At 34.7% G+C, this 19,827-nt stretch overlaps 1 protein-coding gene and 1 long non-coding RNA gene across 2 annotated transcripts; both read right to left on the bottom strand.

Annotated features, from left to right (window-relative positions):
• Positions 1-2,113: 2,113 nt before the first annotated feature.
• LOC145052766 (uncharacterized) lies at positions 2,114-4,765 on the bottom strand. The gene is made up of 2 exons (XR_013684168.1): positions 4,413-4,765; positions 2,114-3,147 (listed from the first exon to the last, which is right to left on the bottom strand). It is a non-coding gene; the product is annotated as an uncharacterized LOC145052766 (long non-coding RNA).
• Positions 4,766-8,256: 3,491 nt separating this feature from the next.
• Positions 8,257-10,864, bottom strand: LOC145052767 (stress regulated protein). Its single transcript, XM_079000647.1, has 7 exons — positions 10,321-10,864; positions 9,950-10,168; positions 9,771-9,857; positions 9,521-9,667; positions 9,313-9,339; positions 9,111-9,206; positions 8,257-8,600 (listed from the first exon to the last, which is right to left on the bottom strand). Exons 1-7 carry the CDS (start codon positions 10,606-10,608, stop codon positions 8,391-8,393), a joined length of 1,074 nt encoding a protein of 357 aa, XP_078856773.1. The 5' UTR covers positions 10,609-10,864; the 3' UTR covers positions 8,257-8,390.
• Between the last annotated feature and the right edge of the window lie 8,963 nt (positions 10,865-19,827).

Here is a 19,827-nt window from a genome sequence, read left to right on the forward strand (position 1 = left end):
TGGGGCAACATTATCTAAAAATAAATGCTTGAAATATTTTTGAAGGGAAAAAATCGGGATCATTAAAAAAATTTATACATGGAAATTACAAATTTAAATAGGGTGAAATTATGAATGAAATTAATGACCATTAAGTTGGTAGGTTACGATTGAATCTGATTTTATAAAGTTTAAATTTGATAAAGGAAACGAATAAGTTATCAAAATAATTTTTTATGGATATAAGGAAAATACAAATTTAAATTTGATAAAGAAACATGTAAGAAATAAATGTTTGAAATATTTTTGGAGGAAAAATCGGATTCATTAAAAAAAATTAGATAACGAAAATACAAATTTAAATTGAGTGAAATATAGATGAAATTAATGACGATTAAATTGGTAGGTTACGATCGGAATCTGATTTTAGAAAGTTTGAATTTGATAAAAAAAAATTGTAAGTCGTCAAAATATAAAATTTTAAACGTGGGGGAACATATAAAAAATACATATAAAGTTATAAAAAGCCAACACAATAAAAAAAAATAAGATACACCAACATAAAAAAATATATCCTAATAAATAAGAATAATTTTGTCAGATATAATTTTCTCATTCATTTTACCACATGACAATTTTTGTATTTTTGAATTAACTATTTTTCACTTTTCATTATTCTATGTTTTTCAATTATTTAAAAATGTTATTTAATTATATTTTTATACAAGCATAAACATTCTAATTAGACGTTTCCTTCCATAATAAGGTTACTTAATTTAAAATATATATTGACAATCAATATACCGATTAAGTCATAGAGTATAGTTTATGGAATATTAAATGTTATATGGATTTAATTTTAGTATTAAATATTGACAACTATTTCATTTATTAAAATAAAGTCATAGGGTTTTCGGTTTCTCGTGATTTTCGAGATATGACATTTTAAAGACATTGACAGATTAGGGGAAAATATTGAAATAACAACTTTGGCTTTTTAAATAAAAAACCACATATGCACATTGCTATTAACTAAATATGTTATAAACAAAATAGAATTGCGATGCACTTGGTATCCACTGAACACGGCTACAACTCAAAAGAAATTTAGGAATTTCAAATCAAAACATTATAGATTAAAGCCAAAGTATATTGCTATTAACTAAAGCTGTTAAAAACCAAAAGTTATCAGCAAATATGTCAAATTAATAATAGTATAGTTATTGATAATTAAAAACACGAAAGGGTAAATGGTAGTTTTCAATCATCAACTACCGTGCAATCAAAACAATCATAGTAAAATTTAATTACAAAAGGCACACATATAGTTAATAAAAAGTCACTATGCTTTTCTCATGGGCATTTTATCAAATGCAAGGTTAAAAAGACAAAAATAAAAGATTAAAAAAATAATACTAAAAATTATAATCAAAATTATTCATGCATTCAAAGATCACAGTCAAATACAACACCAGTGAGAATCAAAAAATCGAATACAATTAATAAAAATTAAGAACATCATATTCAAAAGGGAATCTGAATGGCGAACGTGATGCTGCAAAAGGGTAATGTGATTCGAACGTGATGTTGCAAAGGATCGACGATATCCTGTAATCTTGTCGATAAGTTTCATATAATAGATGTGAATTGAAAGAATATACGAAAAATTGACAGCTAAGAACGTGATTTTAATTAAGAATGAACAAAATTTACTTTCAAAAATTATGATGAGGTTTAAATGAGTTAAATACATTCCTTTTATAAATCACGTTAACATTATATCAGTTAGTGAAGTTTTCAAATTTAGTTAATATTAATTTAATTTAATTTAATTTTAAGATGACATCATCAAAATGATCCAATGGTTGAAATTAATCAAGTAAACACAATGAATGGCCTTGATTGTTGAAATTAATCAAGTATAATATTGATAATTAAAAATGCTAAAGGGTGAATGGTATTTTTCAGTCATCAACTACCGTGCAATCCAAACAATCTTAGAAAAATTTAACTACGTAAGACACACATACATACATACAATTAATCAAAAGTCATTGTGCTTTTCTCATAGGATTTTATTCAAACGTGTAGAGTGCAACATCAAGTGCAAGGTTAAAAAGACAAAAGTAAAAGATTGAAAAATTAATACTAACATTTATAATCAAGATTATTCATGCATTTAAAGATCACAGTAAAATACAAAACTAATGTGAATCAAAAAATCGAATACAATTAATAAAAATTAAGAACATCATATTAAAGAAGGAACCCAGATGACGAACGTGATGCTACAATGGGTGATGTTGTTCGAACATGATTCTGCGAAGGGTCTAAAGGAAACATAATGTACGGAGAACAACACATGATTTATACATAACTTTTAACAATGATTATGGAAATGATATCCAGTTTCGAATTCTTTGATTCTTTGACATTGAACAACAATATCCTATAATCTTGTAGATACGTTTCATATAATAGATGTGAATCTACCTCTTCTAATAAACAAAACCCTTAAATGCCACATGTCCCCCTTATAGCTATGCTATTTGACACGTGTCATTTTTTTGTGAATTCTCAAATTTTTGTTTGTTTTCTCTTGTGGTCGATAAAACATCTTTGATTTAAATTTAAAAAAAAAAAACACAAACTACTATCCTAATCGAAAAAACTGGAAAGTATCATCTAAAAATGCTGAAAATTCTCTTGGATTTTAATGTACCCCTACAATTTAGGGATACATTTACCTATTTACCTTATTTACCAGATCCTATTTTTAAATTACATTTCTAATACATGCCAAACCCTACCTTGAAGATCATACTACACTACTTTTCTTTCTCATGATCATCACAACGAATTCTACAATTTTGCAATAGAGACTAAAGAAAATTCAGGTTAGTTCATCTCAATCAACACTAATCATCATATGTTTTTGTTACAACTATTTTATTTGAATGATTGAACCATTTCTTAAAACTTTTGTGTTTGACATTATTATAATCTCAAACAAGGTTGCTGTTTTCACAGATTTTCCAAGTTTATAAATCTGTCAATGTAGCAACCTTCTTTGATCATCTTAAATAAAAAAATATGCATGCAACCGAAATTCTCATTGAACCCTTTTTATAGTTGACGAAATCCATTGATTTTTTTTCCTTGATTTTCCTGCAATCATAGTATTCATTTGTTTAGGTTTATTCGATGGGAATTAATAGAATTGAACTTTCAATTTCTATCAAATATAGCATCCTACTTTCAATTTTTGTCAAACATGAAAATATATGAAAACTACTAACATGGTTATTATATATTGTTTAACATTTATACAAGTAGGATCAATTATATATTGGGATTAATGTGTAATTCATTTTCTTTTTTACAAGTTCTAACACCAAACCATTTATTACAAGTTAGATCATTCTGTAAATTTACTTTAAGAGCAACCAAATGTGACTTTTTATTTACACATGGATTATTGATTTCATTTGTTTACCTATCGCTAACATCCAAGGAATGCCATTTATGATACCTTTTTAAATCTTTTTCTGTTTATACAAGGACCATTATGTAAATTTATTTTACCAGGGACCATTTCTAAACTTTGTTTACCTTTTTGTTAATCTTTACTTTTTACAATTCCATTAATACCCTTTGTCTACCATAATATAGCATTTTAGTTTTCAGTTATTTACCTGTTATAGCATGCTTCTTTGATAGAATACCATTTATGATACTTTTTTTAAACATTTGTTTGCTAGAACTTCTTATACATGGAAAATTATGTAAATTAATTTTACTTTGGCTATATTAGTAAATTGAATTTTTCTTTCAAACAAGTAATTATAACAAAACAGTTAGCATTTCATTTTCTGTCAAATTTCTATAAAATAGCTATATAAATTTTGAATCACACTTTGCACTTTCTGTTTTATGGTTGTTGATAGCATTTAACTTTTGTTTTTTGTCAAATTTAGCATCTTACTTAGTTCCTATTTTTCTAATTTTCCTGTTTAGGTTATGTTTTATCATTGTTTAAATCCATTACTATTGTAAAATTTTACATCCATATTTTTTTAATAAACAGTTAACAATTTCAGAATTTTGACTTCTTTTCCTACCATTTTTACCTATTTTTACAAAATTTTACAAATCCAACTTAAGGGCCTCTTTCTAATAAGGATACATTTGGTATATTAGTAAATTGAAGTTTTCTTTCAAATAAATAAGTATAAGAAAACAGTTAGCATTTAATTTTTTATAAAATGCTCGTATACATTTTGAATTTTTCGCAAGAATCAAGATTGCGTGTACAAAACCAAGATTTAATTTTGCATCAAAATCAAAATTGAAACAATAAATACTACTTGTGTAACCAATTCCATCGCTTTACCCTGTGCATCTTCTACAAAAAAGAAAGCTACTGATTTTACCTGTTGTTCATCGTGGCCCAACTTCATCAGTTGAATCATAACCCATCAGTAGCGACAATTCATAGAAAAATCAGTTGTAAGGTCGCCACTGTCCACCATTTTTTCTTCATAACATTTTCTAGGGAGTTTGATCTCCTCCCATGTATCCTTCTTCCCTAATCTCTATTTACACAGTTTGTGAGGATGCTACAACACCAAGGCCGATAAGATCACCGACACTCAAAATGTAGAAATCGAATATGGATTTGGCCATTTGGTGTATGCGACAAGCCAAAGATAAGTGATAACCAGATGCGTGAATGTCGGGCTGGAAGAGTGAAACTGGATACACATACATTTTTAGGGTTATAGTCTTGAAGGGGTAAAAATGTAATTTGAAATGTGTTATGGATTATGCCTTTTTATTTACAAGTTAAATCTTTAAAAATAAGGCTTTAGCTATGAACCGGAAAAATAGCTATATAAATTTTGCAATTACATAAAAATCACTTTTTTCAAAAATAGAAATTAGTTAAAATGTTATTTAGTTGACTATAATCAATTTTAATAAATTTAAAATTTTAAGGTTGGATATGTTTTCTGCTTTGGAACTAAAAACATTAAATGTAGGTACTTTTTTATTAAACCATGTAAATACTCACATGGGTATAAAAACAAATTTTCTCATGTACAAAATATAAATATTAATATAAAAATTTTACATGATTCACGATTAACATGTTGTGCGGCAAAAAAATACAACTAATTACTTATAATTAATTAATAATAGATACTAAATGTGTTTAATGATGATTTGTTGATATATGTTTTTAAAATATAAAAATTTACATGATATACCTAATTGTTCAAGAAATTATATGGGAGGGTTAATATATATATATTAACCAAGGAACCAATTACAAAAACATTAAATACAGCATCTATGAACCATAAATACATATTTTTACATATGGTTATGTACTTTCAAGTTTAGTTACAATCCAAAATAAGATTGTATTTTTTTGACATTTTTTATTTGTTTTGTCCATATAATAATTTTAAATATATCACCCTTGGTTTTAGGGATGTCAACGGGGGCAAACGGGACGGGGATTGCATCACCCGCCTCCACCCCCGAAATTTTCCAGTTCCCCCGCCCCCGCCCCCGAAATTTCTAGCCTCCCCATCCCCGCCCTCGCCCCGGAATCCCAGGATTACCCCCGCCCCCATTTCCCCGCCCCCGTTTGGGTTGACTTTTTTTTTTTTTTTTTTTTTTGCGAACGAAGGTGTTGGTTATGCTAAAAGAAGTTATTTTTTGAGCTAAAAGAAACCATTTTGGATAAAAAATAGTTATTTATAGCATAAGTTTATATATTTAAAATAAAAATATTATAACATCTTAAAAATGTTATACTATAAGCTTAAAAACATGATGTTTAATTGAATTTTGGAAGTTCAAAATCATTGCTATTATTTATTATATTTTTATAATTAATATATATCAGCATAAATAATATATTAACGGGGTCCCCATTGGGGGTTCGGGACGGGACTACCCACCCCCGCCCGCGCCCCCGAAACTAAAACGGGGGTTAACATTGCCCCCGCCCCCGCCCCCGTCCCCGATTTTTTAAACAAATATTCCCCATTCGGGATCGGGGCCCCACGGGTTCGGGGTCCCACGGGACTTTTTGACATCCCTACTTGGTTTCTACGGGTTATAACCTAGTTGAAAGAATATACGAAATATGTCAGCTAAGAATGCGATTTTAATTAGGGATGAATGAAATTTACTTTCAAAAATTATGATGAAGTTTAAATGAGTTAAATACATTCCTTTTATTAAATCAATTAGTCAAGCTTTCAAATTTAGTTAGTATTAATTTTATTTTATTTTATTTTAAGATGGCATCATTTTGATCAAAATAATCCAATGGTTGAAATTAATCAAGAAAATACAATAAATGACCCTGTTTGTTGAATGTGATGTTATTAGACTTCTCTTTTAATATATATATATATATATATATATATATATATATATATATATATATATATATATATATATATATATATATATATATATATATATATATATATATATGGGTCCTACTAATTGGACCCTAGATTTTCTTAGGAGACCCTCTCATTAATAATTTTTTAGGTATAAATTTCCATGTATTTATAATATCAATAGTTTGTATGATTACTAAAAGCTATTTGTTCTTTTGAAACTCGTACCTATCATTTAATTACTATCATCTTTTTATTTATTATATATTTTATTCTTTTATAATTAAATAATAATATAACATGCTAACGTTTTCTATATATTTTAACATTTTCTATATTTTAATATTTTTATAAACCAAAAAATAAAAACAAAATGATATTAAATATTTAAATGAAAATAAGTATTATTAATAGAAAATTTAGTGACGATACATATATCTATAACGACCATTGTTTCATGTATGTACACAACCATACATCAATCTATAATAAAAATTTACACACCAAAGTCTCATTCTTCCATTTTATTTAAAAACAGAAAAAATAATTAATTTTTTTTATTTAAAATATTTTATTTTATAGATTTGAAAAAAACAAATATATTTTTATTTTGATATTTTTTTCTATAAACAAATCTTTATATTGAACTTTTTATTATGTAATGATTAGTTTTATTTAAAGTGAAAAAATAAAATAATCATGAGGGGTCTAATATTATGTAACGGTAATTAACAAAAATATAATTATTTTTTAATGATTAGTTTATTTTAGGAAAAGAAAGTTAAAGTAATTAATAGGGGTCTTTTAAGAATATATAAAGAGGGTCCAAATAGTTGGACCCTATATATATATATATATATATATATATATATATATATATATATATATATATATATATATATATATATATATATATATATATATATATATATAGGTTCAAATGAGAACCAAAAAATGTTAAGAACCGTAAGAAACTTTAATTTTATATGTTTATAAATATCTGAAATTAGAGGTTTTTAAGGTTCTTAACCTTTTTTGGTTCTCATTTGAACCACTCATTATATATATATATATATATATATATATATATATATATATATATATATATATATATATATATATATCTTCCTCGTTAATAAATGGAGATTTTTTTTTGCCACATGTCAATCTCTCATGAGTTTTGATACTTGTCATTTTGTAGTATTTTTAAAATAAATATTATCCACTTGTCAGTTTTTAATTTGTTTCAATTTTTAAAATTAAACTCATATACTTATATATGTAAAGTATTAAATATCATATATATGATATTAAATTGCAATAAATACGTTTCTTTTTTCCTTATTTTAAAATTATACATTAAAAAATATTTTTTGTTTACATTTTAATGTTTAATCTTTTTTTAAATCAACCCGTGTATTACACGGGTTTCACACCTACTATATATATATATATATATATATATATATATATATATATATATATATATATATATATATATATATATATAGGATTAGTTTATTTTGTTTTCACTATCTATTGTGTGCATCTATCATTGATTCTGGACCAATCATTTTAGTTATTTAAAAAAAGTAATTAATGTATATTACATGTTGAAGGTATAATGGATATTAATAACATCTTCAGCATCTAATATGAATTAATTATTTCCGAGAAATAACTAAAATGATCGGTTCAGATTGTTTCCGTTTTATGTTTGCGCCAAAGAAAATTTCAAACCAAATAAACCTACAAACCATAAACCTAACCATTGTACACCCCTATGCTATTTTCTTTTAAACTAAAAATCCTACCAAATATTTTCTGATCACCTAATCTAACAAAAATCACAAATTCAAAAGTCGTGATTTGCATTTTTAAGTATCCTCACTCGCTTTCTTCTAGTGAGCTATAATGTATACGTTACAAGTATATAAACATAGAAATATATATAATTATATACACTTGAACAAATATTTCATCTTTTCAAGAAATCCTCAAGTCAATTTCATCAATGTTTTTCTCTATGACATCAATGCAAGACCCTACGGATTTCCCCGCTGACATGGCGTTCGCGAGATGAGTTCGTGCTCTTTCGTGGCGGCGTAAAATTAGGATGGTGTTGAGTACCGCCCATCTCACTTGAGAATCCGCCTTCTTTTGAGTGAATCCCAAGCTGTTTAACAGCTTATCCAACTATAATACATAAAATGTTGTCTCAATAAATAACCTTTAAAAAACATATTTGATCAAAAAACAAAATTGCTATTTGAAATTCTTTTTCTTTTATAAATAACTGAATAAAATATAGAGTAAATTACACGAATGGTCCCTATGGTTTGGGGTAATTTGCACGCTTGGTCCCTAACTTATTTTTTTAACTCGGAAAGTCCCTACTGTTTGTTTTTGTTACGTGTTTGGTCTCTATCTTACCTAAAAAGACTATTATTTAAATAAAGAAAAATTGTGGGGTAGGTAGGGTAAGGCGAGGGGGTTGGTTTGGGGGTTTGTTTATCTAAATAAATTAAAAAATCAAAGGCAAAATAGTTTTTTTTAGGTAATACAGGGACCAAGCACGTAACAAAAACAAATAATAGGGACCTTTCGAGTTAAAAAGATAAGTTAGGGACCAAAAGTGCAAATTACCCTAAACCATAGGGATCATTTGTGTAATTTACTCTAAAATATAATTCAACAAAAGTTTACCGTGTTAACATCAGAAAGACCTCCTTCAGCATAACCATAAAGAAGGTATTCAGTTGCAACTCCTGCTAACGCTATACATGAAAACCTGTTCAACATCTGAAAACCAATAATAGATTATTTTTTAAAAAAAAAAATTATTTATATCCTGTTCAAATAAAAAAATTTATAATTTAGAAATTGGAAAACGTAATATTCGTTGTACCTTGGCTGATACTCTTCCTGCACTTATCTGCACATACAAATTTCCACCAATCAAAACCAATTCAACACTGGACTCTTTTAGAAAGAAACCTACAGAAATAAACAAAAACACATTGCTAATTCTTGAATTTAGACCTTATTTCAACAGTTTTAATCTACAAAAATTTGAATTTAGGAAGTGTGATAAGAAGAATTATATGAAAGCTTACTTCTTCAGTAAACTCAAAATCAACAAAAACAGTCCCTGCTTGAACATTGAGTGATCCTTCCCGCTGAAAAGCTTCCAAACTTGATAGTGTATATCCCTTTGGAAGTATTCCCAATAAATAAGCAATCAAGAAATGTCCAGCTTCATGCTACAAGAACAAAATCCTCAAAATGGTTATCTCTCAACAACACAAATTTGATAAAAAAAAAAAATGTGTGTGTGTGTATGAGAGAGAGAGAGAGAGGAATTACTTGAATAACTCTGTTGTGATACTTTTGACTAATGTTATGGCCAATAGTATCAAGAACTAGACTGCTAAATCCTCCAGCAAAACCCACCTATCAACAATCAATTGCATTAGGATTTAGGACTAATGTCAATTAAAGTAAATTTAAAATTAATATATATTGCAAGATTTTGGAATAGATACCGAATCAAGTGTCCAAAGGAAAAAGATTCCCAATGAGAAATATAAGAGCTCTTCTGGGCCTAAATCAAACAAATTCCAAGCAGAAATGAACCCTAACAAAGCAGCAATCTGTAGATTTCTTTCTATAGTACCCAGAGTGTTGTCTTTTGGGGATAAAAGAGCTGAAGTCTCTATGCCATTGAGTTTTAATTCGTTTAAGCTGTATAGCCTCTGGGGTACCTGTATTAAATCTTCTTATTCAGTCATCAAGAATTCAACTCTACAAGGTGAAAAACATACTGTTACTAAAAGTTGATCTGTAAATCGATGAGTTAATTTGAAGATTGTATATGGATTTGTTTAAATTTCACGGATTTCAGGTAGGTTTTTACCTGCTGAGCAGCACCAAAGCATCTCAAACCGCCTGGTTTAGACTGCAAATCCTTAACCAGAGAGAGTGCAGCTCTATCATCGCCTTTATTGAGCTCCTTATCCACTTGTTCCAATAACGCCCTTCTCAATTCGCCATTAACACCAGCTTCTGATGATGATGATAAGCTCTTTACATTATGATTATATCTCTGTCTTGAAATTGAAGTTGTTGTTCCCCATAATCTCCACTTTAAACTCCATTCTGGGGCTGTGGTGTTGAATGTGGATAACAGCAGACCGCCATTCATAACCCTAACTGAAACAATGCTCGGCTGAACTCAATCCTCACAAGATTACGTCGATGATGCTTATAAGCTTTGTAACACACAAGAAAAATGTACAACAACCAATCCTCGAGAATTTTTGAGAGAATTCCTATGGTTTTCCAATCATGAACGATTGACTGGTAGTCGTGTCGAAAATTGGACTGTGAACGCTTGGGTATTGCTTTGCGTTCTCACCTTGGCAGGCTTCCTGAACCACGAACCACTTGTATTTCTCTAATTTTGGGATATCGACTGATTTTGAGATTACGATAGGTTTGGTTATTATTTTCGTTTTCAATTTTAGGAAAAATTAAATAAGTTTTTTGTTAGAAAAATTAAAAAGCTTGGTCAAAATTTATTTATTCTTTATTTTCTGTTTTACAAAGTTAGAAAACTTCTCTAAATATGTATTTTTTATCGGAATATTTCCATGGTGGTAAGATGGTTGTGATCAAGGTAAAATGGTGATGGTTGAAAAGTTGGTGATGATGAGGACAATGTTGGTGATGGGGCAAGGATGGAGCAATAGTGGTGATGATGGTGATGACGTTGATGGTGTAGCAGCGGTGATGGTGGGGTTGGTGAAGATGGTGATTGTGTTGATGGTGTAGCAGTGTGATAAGTTAAAACTAACTTGAAGATCGATTAGATCTATAAAACAGGTAAAGAAATAAACGAATAAACAGCAAGAACACAAGAATGGATCAAAAGATGTCGAATGATTAATAAACAATCCTCAGAAGAGCTCGATAAAGAACTTCTACTGTAGAGGATTTAGGGTTTACAAGAACGATGAAGAAAATCTTTAAAGCTATCGTAATTGCTATCAATCGTTAACCTAATATGCATGCAAGCACATTATTATATACTAAACCCTATCAGCTCACGGTTAGACAGGCCCAAACCGGAGTACAAAACATGGACTATTAATCGAGCCCAATGGACACAATACATTAAAAATGCTACGCTATGCTACCCAACAATCTCCCCCTTTGCGTCAAATTGGAGCGAGATCACTTTGTCTTCTTACTTGGGCCAGCAGCAGCAGCAGGAACCTTCTTCTTTACAGTCTCAAACAGACGAGAGATAAGGGCGAGGATCGTCTGTCTGAATCGGATGTACCATTGTATCATATCGTCAAAATATTTGATATCATCCGCTGTATTTTCTTTGCACCTGTGGATGATCCCCAGCACATGCTCAAGACAAGCAGTGGTATAAAGATGTTTATCAGCTAAGGCAAAGAGACATTTCTGTCCTTCACTCCTAGTGAACATGACGGAGTTTCGCCTCGGGTCAATTTTTCCCATCTTCATCTGGTTTAGATCACTGGCTGAGCCAACAGGAGAGATCTTCGGTTTCTTCTTGAAGACAGTTGCAATCTCCTGATCCATCAGGGCGACCTCCATGATATAGCACACCAACATCCTCTTGAGATGGTCAATGATCGGACCATATTCAGCTTCATTAGTCAGAAGGATGTTGTGCAGAACAATCCAATCATGGGGGTTGAGGTTCGGTAGATCTGCTAAAGAGATGGCATGTTCGGTTTTTGCAGACCCTCTGAGCACTTTGAACCGAACGTTGATAAATCTCCCTTCAGTATATGGCTTCAGAACCCGAACGTTGATGATCTTCTGAGCGCTCCAGGTTTGGTACTGGGGTTGAGCGGCCTTCAGATAGAACTCAATCAATTCCCGATCAACCTCCGGATAAGGATGAGGGAACTCAGCAACGTTGGCGAAGGCGTGAAAGATGAACGCCTTTCGGGTTAAGGGCATGTCGAACTGAGAGTCGACGGAGTTGTAGCAGTCAAAGGAGATTACCGGTTCAAGCCATAAGATACTCGGAGTATCGATTGCCTCCTTTATCATCCTCTCTCGAGTCCAAGCAGGAAACAGAGTTTTCCTACTCTCGAGGAGGTCGTGGGCTTCTTTCTTTTTGCGTTCAGCTTCTTCAGCTTCTCTCGCCACACGAACATTATCGTCTTCAGCATTGCGTCGACTTTTGCGTTTCAGCAAGTCGGCAATGGTTTCGTTGTCTTCTTCCTCTTCTTCCTCAGTAATTTTCTTGCCTTTGTCCTTCACACCCGAACCAGAGGCTTGGCCTGTAGGAGGAGGTTCGGTTGTGTGAGTTGCCTTTGAGGAATGAGGTGGTTGCGATCCGGACTCCTTTTCTCCCCCTTGTTTCGGAGTGGACACGAAACTGGGTAGCCCTTCAATTTTACTTAGCAGATCCAGGGCAGGAGCAAGTTTCTCTGCAAGGGTACGCCTCACAGAATGGTTCAGGATCGGATCGTGCGCTTCAAGGATGTTGGATATAGCTGAGTGTACATCCGAAACACAAGTCCTGATTACCTCCCGTTCGGATCGAAGAGTGTCAAGTTGTTGTTGAGAATTGGAGAGTTGAGCACTCTTCACCTTTAGGGCAGTGGTCTTCTTTGCTAGAACGTCCATCAACGAGTTTTCAGCGGCCAGATCCTCTTGGAGTTTAGAGAGGCGCTCGTCGATAGAGGCACGAAGGGCAGAGTTGTCGTCACAGAGCGATTGGCGAAGTGTGGCAAATGACTTCAACTCCGTGGAGACAAACGTGGCCAACTGTTGAACAATTGGTTCCAACGTTGTCTTGGTAGCAGTGGCACTCTCCTGCAAAGATTGTAACAGGGTAGAGGCGTCAGAGAATAGTTTATCGACTTTTTCGGTCGCAGCCTCACAAGCTTTTGTCGAGGCATCTATGGCGGCGGTGGCAGAAGCGACCGAATCTTGCTGAGCCCTAGAGAAGGCATCAACAATCTTCTGAAGAGCGGCTTCAGAGAGAGATGATTGAGAGTTGGAGGAAGAAGCAATGAGCAAGTCGACCTTCTCATGGAGCTCCTTAAGGTGCTTCTTTGTTACCGGAGCATCCTCATCATCGTCGCTTTGCACTTGAAACGGACTGTAATAGACCGAATCAAATGTCATGTGTTCCCCGCCTAGGAAAGGGTTATCTCCGTCAGAGGCATGACCGGGAGATGGTGGTGGTGGTGAAGTTGGTGGTGTTGTGGTATGAGTAGGTTCAGGTTGAGTTTGAGCGGGTGTAGGTTCAGGTTGTTGTTGAGTGAGGGTAGGTTCGGGTGGTTGTTGGGTTTCGGTTGTGTGTATGGGTTTGGTTGTTGGCGGTGGTTCAGTTGCATCGGTATGAACCCCCGTATCAGATACGTTGGTTGTAACCTTTGCAGTAGATGTTGTTGTTGCATCGGTGAAAATGGGTGGTGGCATAGGGAATGAGGTTTTTGGAATGTTGGTAAAGGGGTTTATGGTGGGAATGGAAGTAGGAATTGTTTGAGTAGGAGAGGGAAGTGGAGAGGTATGGATTTGCATATCAAGGGTAGGTGATCTGGGTGGTGTGTTGCCCCTTGGAGGTGTGTTGCCTCTTGGAGAGTCGTTAGCCGAATCCGAACTCTCACCCTCCGACTCACTTGAAGAGGAAGCAATAATGAGCTTTCGCTTTGGTTGAGCCTTTCGCCTCTTCTGCTGCGGGGACTGAGCAGCTTTAGTAGCTTTCCTCTTTTTAGGAGAAGGGCCTTTAGCCTCTTTCGCCACCTGTTTGCCTTTATCTGCCTTTTTGCTTCTCGGAGCAGGCTTATCGGCATCGTGAATGGACTTTAGCATCTCCGACGTGAGATCCCTCGGACCAGACTTCTTGAACTCCTTGTAGGTCCGGATGATCCTGCTGTCAGCTGGAACATCAGCGTACATGGCCTCCGGAATGGAACCATTGAAAGGGAATTTCGAAGCATCTGAAACGATGATCTTCGTGGTATGAAATGTACCAATCGAAGACATCGGTTCGCCAGCGACAGTGGGAATGCTGTACTTGTCCATAACCCACTTCGTTATCAGGGTCCAAAACCTTGCATACGACACCTCAGAATGCCGTGAAGAAGAAGATAAACTTTGGATGAGTTGTTGCCAGAGAACCAACCCATAGTCGACGTTGACGCCGTTGTAAACTCCGTACAGAATGGACAGGAATAGTCGACTGGAGCCATCTGAACCTGAGCTCCTTTCTGAAAGACCCTTGAAAAGCACAGTGAACAATCCGTTCCACTGTGGCGGTAAACAAGACTTTTTGAACTTTGCGACGGAGGTGAGCGCCTCCGTGTACCCCATATTGTAGAACATATTGAAGAGGTGCCCCATCGGAATTGTCTCCGGATTAACCCTTGAAGGGTCAGCTTCAAACCCTAGCAGAGAACAAAAGCGTTGCTTGGAGATGGACGCTTTGTGATGAGAAACTTCGAAGAAGATCCTATCAACCACTTTATCGTAATGGGCAGTCGCATAGATCTTCGATAAGAACTCCATGGGCACTGATTCCACCCTAGAAAGTGCAGGTGCAATCGGCGAATACTTCAAGCATTCGATGATTGGGAACATGTAGGAGTCATAGACATGAGGGGTTAAATCGATTACGAGACACTGTTGAGGGCGAATGGGAAGAATGTGGGAAGTGGCATGCACAGATGATGAATCGGCCATTGTTGAAGAGAGTGAAGAAGATGATGAACAGTAAGGGTTTAGGAAATTCTTTTGCTTTGGGAATTTTGATTGTAGTAAAGAGGTAAATGGTAGATGCTAACGCCTTTTTATACTGGGGTTTAAGGAGAGAGAAGGATCTTCCCAAATCATCTATCGAAATACCAAGAGTTTTTCGGAGTGACTGATGCGTGACAGTTGTGGAACCGATGATCACGCATGAGAGAGAGTGTCAGATTCCGAAGAACACGCCTCCCATCAAGCGCCGTTTCTGATAACCCGTTTCAAATTCACACGCGCCTTTCTGTGCCAGAGAGGAACCGTTTCAAATTCGCACACGCGTCTGCGACGTCAGTTAGAGATTAGACGCTTCAAATTCGCACGCTTTCCCTGTTCCGCCGTTTGAAATCAAATCAATTAATCTCCCGCCTGAGTCAGCAACTTTTCATCTTATCCCTTTAATATGTAATGACATCCTTTGAATAACACGCCCACGTGGATTAATATTGACCACATCTTATAATTAATTACCAATCCAAAGAAAAAGCCTGTAATTATTAGTACCAGAATTTTGGGAAATCAAAGATTTTCGTGCTAAGGGTGTAAAAAGAAAAGAAATAAAGCAAATCTTTTTAGGAATAATTGTGATGTCAATAAAGACACGAAACAAATGATCCCGAGCACGAATCTCTTCCTTCAAAGTCAAGAGAGACCTTAAAGTGTTAGTGTGGTTTCCCGTTGAATAACGATCAAACACTTATTAAGAAGTGTTGAAAGGCTTCTTTTAATTAGGCTCCTTAGGGTGGCTTTAGCTTTGATTCAACAGTTCTAATCTTGAAATAAGATAGAAAGTGAACAAAGTACTTGTGAGACCGGTGTAGTCTGTTGAACAAGTAGGTAGGAAATGATTTTAAAGTGGCTTGGAAAATATAAAATCTCAAAAAAATAAAACTGGATCCCAAGGGAAGAAATGTTATGGTGTTTAACAATTTCATAGGAATCACACAAAAGAAAAACTTGAGATTTCATGAGGATACGTCCGTCAATTCATTAGTGAAAACTTGAGCAAATTAATTGTTCACCGTCAATTCAGATTTGGTATTGAATTTTGGGTTTCACTCAGCTCGTAGTGGCACGAAACTAAGATCATAAACACAGTTTTTGAGTAACCATAAACCTCAGTGGTAATTTCTGAGAGTCTCAAGGGTTACGTTGATGAAACGAATTTAATGGAGAAATATAATGGAGATGGTGTAAGAAAGAAAAGTACCTCTGCTGTGAAAAGTAGGACCAAGCAGAAAACTCTTATCTCATGTGAGAAGAGAGTTAGGTAGCTCACGATTAGAATAAGAGAGTAGTAGCCTAATTGGGAGGACAAGGTTTGTGTATACCAAGTCATTAAGGCTATTATTCAGAATCTGATGAGGCTTTAGGCACATACAACAGCATGCTTCTAGGGACACTTAACTAATCCAACAAATATTTCCCCATAAACGAACGAACACACATGTAAAAATTAAAGACAAAAAGCAAATGAAGAACAAAATATTTTTGGAGTTTTGATATATATAAAAAAAAATGATAAATAATAAGAAAAATAAGACTAAGAAAGAAAATAAAAGATTAAAAAAAATTTTGGAAAAGAAAAGAAAAAAAACTTTGGAACCGAACCCGAGCGTTCGGTTGGTTTCGGTTTTGAAAAAATTTTGAAAAACCGAACCCGAGCGTTCGGTTGGTTTCGGTTTTGAAAATTTTAAAAAAACCGAACCCGAGCGTTCGGTTGGTTTCGGTTTTGAAAAATTTTGAAAAACCGAACCCGAGCGTTCGGTTGGTTTCGGTTTTGAAAAATTTTGAAAAACCAAGGAATTTAGACTTTCAAAAAAGGAAATACTTATGACAATAAGATAAACGACTTTGTACATGAAATTTACAACCAAGAAAACTACCTTTGAAATGATGAGCGAGTGCAGATGATTTAACTGAACCCGAACGTTCGGTCTATTTCAATTCTGACGTTTGAGTTTGAGAGGCAGTTTGTGGTACTGACTTTGATTCCATCATACCTAGCCCTTGTAGTATTTTGTTGAATGACGCTTCAGGAAGAGCTTTGGTAAAGACATCAGCCAATTGATCAGTGGTTCTAACAAAGTGTACTTCAACGTTTCCATCTTCCACATGATCTTTGATGAAGTGATACCTCAGTGCTATGTGCTTGGTCTTGGAGTGTTGCACTGGGTTATGACAGATCCTAATTGCACTTTCAGAGTCACAATATAGTGGGATCTTTTTCATATTGAGTCCATAGTCTCGGAGTTGACTCTGGATCCAAATCACTTGAGAGGTACAGGATGCGGCTGCAATGTATTCTGCTTCAGCTGTAGACAAAGACACGCACGTTTGTTTCTTTGACTTCCAGCTAACCAACTTCCCATCAAGGAATTGGCAGCCGCCAGTGGTGCTTTTCCTGTCGAGTCCACAACCTCCAAGGTCTGCATCTGAGTAGGCTTGAACGAAGAAGCCTGAGTTGGAAGGGTACCATAGACCTAAAGAGGTAGTTCGCTTGAGATATCGTAAAATGTTCTTCACTGCAAGCATGTGAGGTTCGCGTGGGTTTGCCTGAAATCTAGCACAGTAACAAACAGAAAACATTATGTCAGGCCTGCTAGCAGTGAGATACATTAGAGAGCCTATCATTTGACGATAAAGCGTAATATCAACAGCCGGTTTATCCAGGGATGGAGTGAGCTTGGTGCCGAACACCATTGGAACTTTGACTTTTGAATCTCCCATCATGCCAAATTTTGCTAAGAGAGTCTTCGTGTAAGCTTCCTGATTAATAAAGATGCCTTCGGGTCCCTGTCTAATATTTAAACCAAGGAAAAAGTTAATAGGACCCATTGAGCTCATTTCAAATTTAGTCTCCATCAGCTTTCTGAATTCAGCTGTTAGGCTAGGATTCGTTGAGCCAAAGATGATATCATCGACATAAATTTGAACGATCATAAGGTGGTTACCTTCCTTTTTACGAAAGAAGGTTGAGTCAACCGAACCTTGTTTGAATTTGGACATCTTTAAAAATTTAGTCAGCGTTTCATACCAGGCTCTCGGAGCTTGTTTCAGTCCATACACGGCTTTATCCAAAATGTAACAATGATTAGGATACTTTTCATTCACGAATCCAGGAGGTTGCTCCACATACACAGTTTCTTCGAGTTCTCCATTAAGAAATGCACACTTGACGTCCATTTGGTAGACCTCAAAGTTTTTGTGGGCAGCATAGGCAAGAAATATTCTTACTGATTCCAGCCTAGCTACAGGAGCGAAAGTCTCTTCATAGTCAATGCCTTCCTCCTGACAGTATCCTTTCACTACAAGACGTGCTTTGTTCCTTATAACGTACCCTTCCTTGTCCATTTTGTTCCTGAAGACCCATTTGAGACCAACAACCGAGGCATCTGGAGGAGTTGGAATAAGTCGCCAAACTTTGTTCCTTTCAAATTCATTCAGTTCGTCTTGCATAGCTTGAACCCAATCGGAGTGATCAAGAGCAGTGTTAACTGTCTTTGGTTCAACTTTTGATACGAATGAGTTAAACATGCAGAATTCGACTTTTGAAAACAAGGAAGTCTGTTTTGCCTTGAGTTGTGATCGAGTCAGAACTTTTTCAGATACATCACCAACAACTTGAGAGACAGGATGATCTCTGGTCCATTTGGTGAGAGGAGGGTAGTTTGGATCAAAGGTTGGATCTAATTCAGCGTTTATCATTTCTTCTGGTTCGGACTGGCTTTCATAGTCGTAAGACATATCAGCATGCTCCCCCTCGATAGATGATCTTACAGGAATGTCTTGAGAATCTTGAGCTATAGTGGTTTCTTGTGGTGCTGAGCTTTCGGGCGTTGATGCACCTTCGGATGGTGAGGCACTTTCGGTTGGCGAAGTGCTTTCGGTTGGCCAAGTGCTTTCGGGAGTAGTTTGAGACCTTAGCTCCCCCTCAACTTGTGAGCTCGGCTGGGATGATGATGGTGGATCCTCCCCATCGACTGAAGCATTGTGTTGTGGAGGGTCTTCAGAACCTGATTCTCCTTCATTCATTCTCCTTGCAGCATCGTCGACAAGTTGCTTTAAGTGATCTACCCGGTTGTCTGCTGCACTTGCTTCAGAAAGAGTGGCCTTCTCTGGTTCATCAAAAAGCTCCATAAACTTCTCGAATAGATTAGCGATCGAGGCTGTAACTTGGCCAGTTTGAGGAAAGATTTCTTCAGCTGTGTCTTCGTTGGCCTTTAGCTTTTTGACATAGCTATCATCAAAAGTCACGTAGTAAGTTTCTTCTATTTTCCTCGAACGCTTGTTTAATACCCTATATGCTTTAGAAGTGAGAGAATATCCCAGAAATATCCCTTCGTCGGCTTTGACATCGAACTTGTTGCGGTGTTCTTTAGAATTGAAGATAAAACACCTTGAACCGAACACATGGAAAAACTTCACATTTGGCTTCCTGTTGTTGATGATCTCATAAGGAGTGAGAGTGAAGCGCTTGTTGAGATATGACCTATTCTGTGTATAACAAGCAGCAGAAATAGCATCAGCCCAAAAATATAAAGGTAAGGAAGCGAAACTTAGCATGGTTCGGGCTGCTTCACATAAGGATCGGTTTCGTCTTTCGACAATTCCGTTCTGTTGA

The sequence above is a fragment of the Lactuca serriola genome, chromosome 5 (assembly GCF_051521515.1).
Source record: "Lactuca serriola cultivar US96UC23 chromosome 5, Lser_US96UC23_V15, whole genome shotgun sequence".
NCBI lineage: Eukaryota > Viridiplantae > Streptophyta > Magnoliopsida > Asterales > Asteraceae > Lactuca > Lactuca serriola.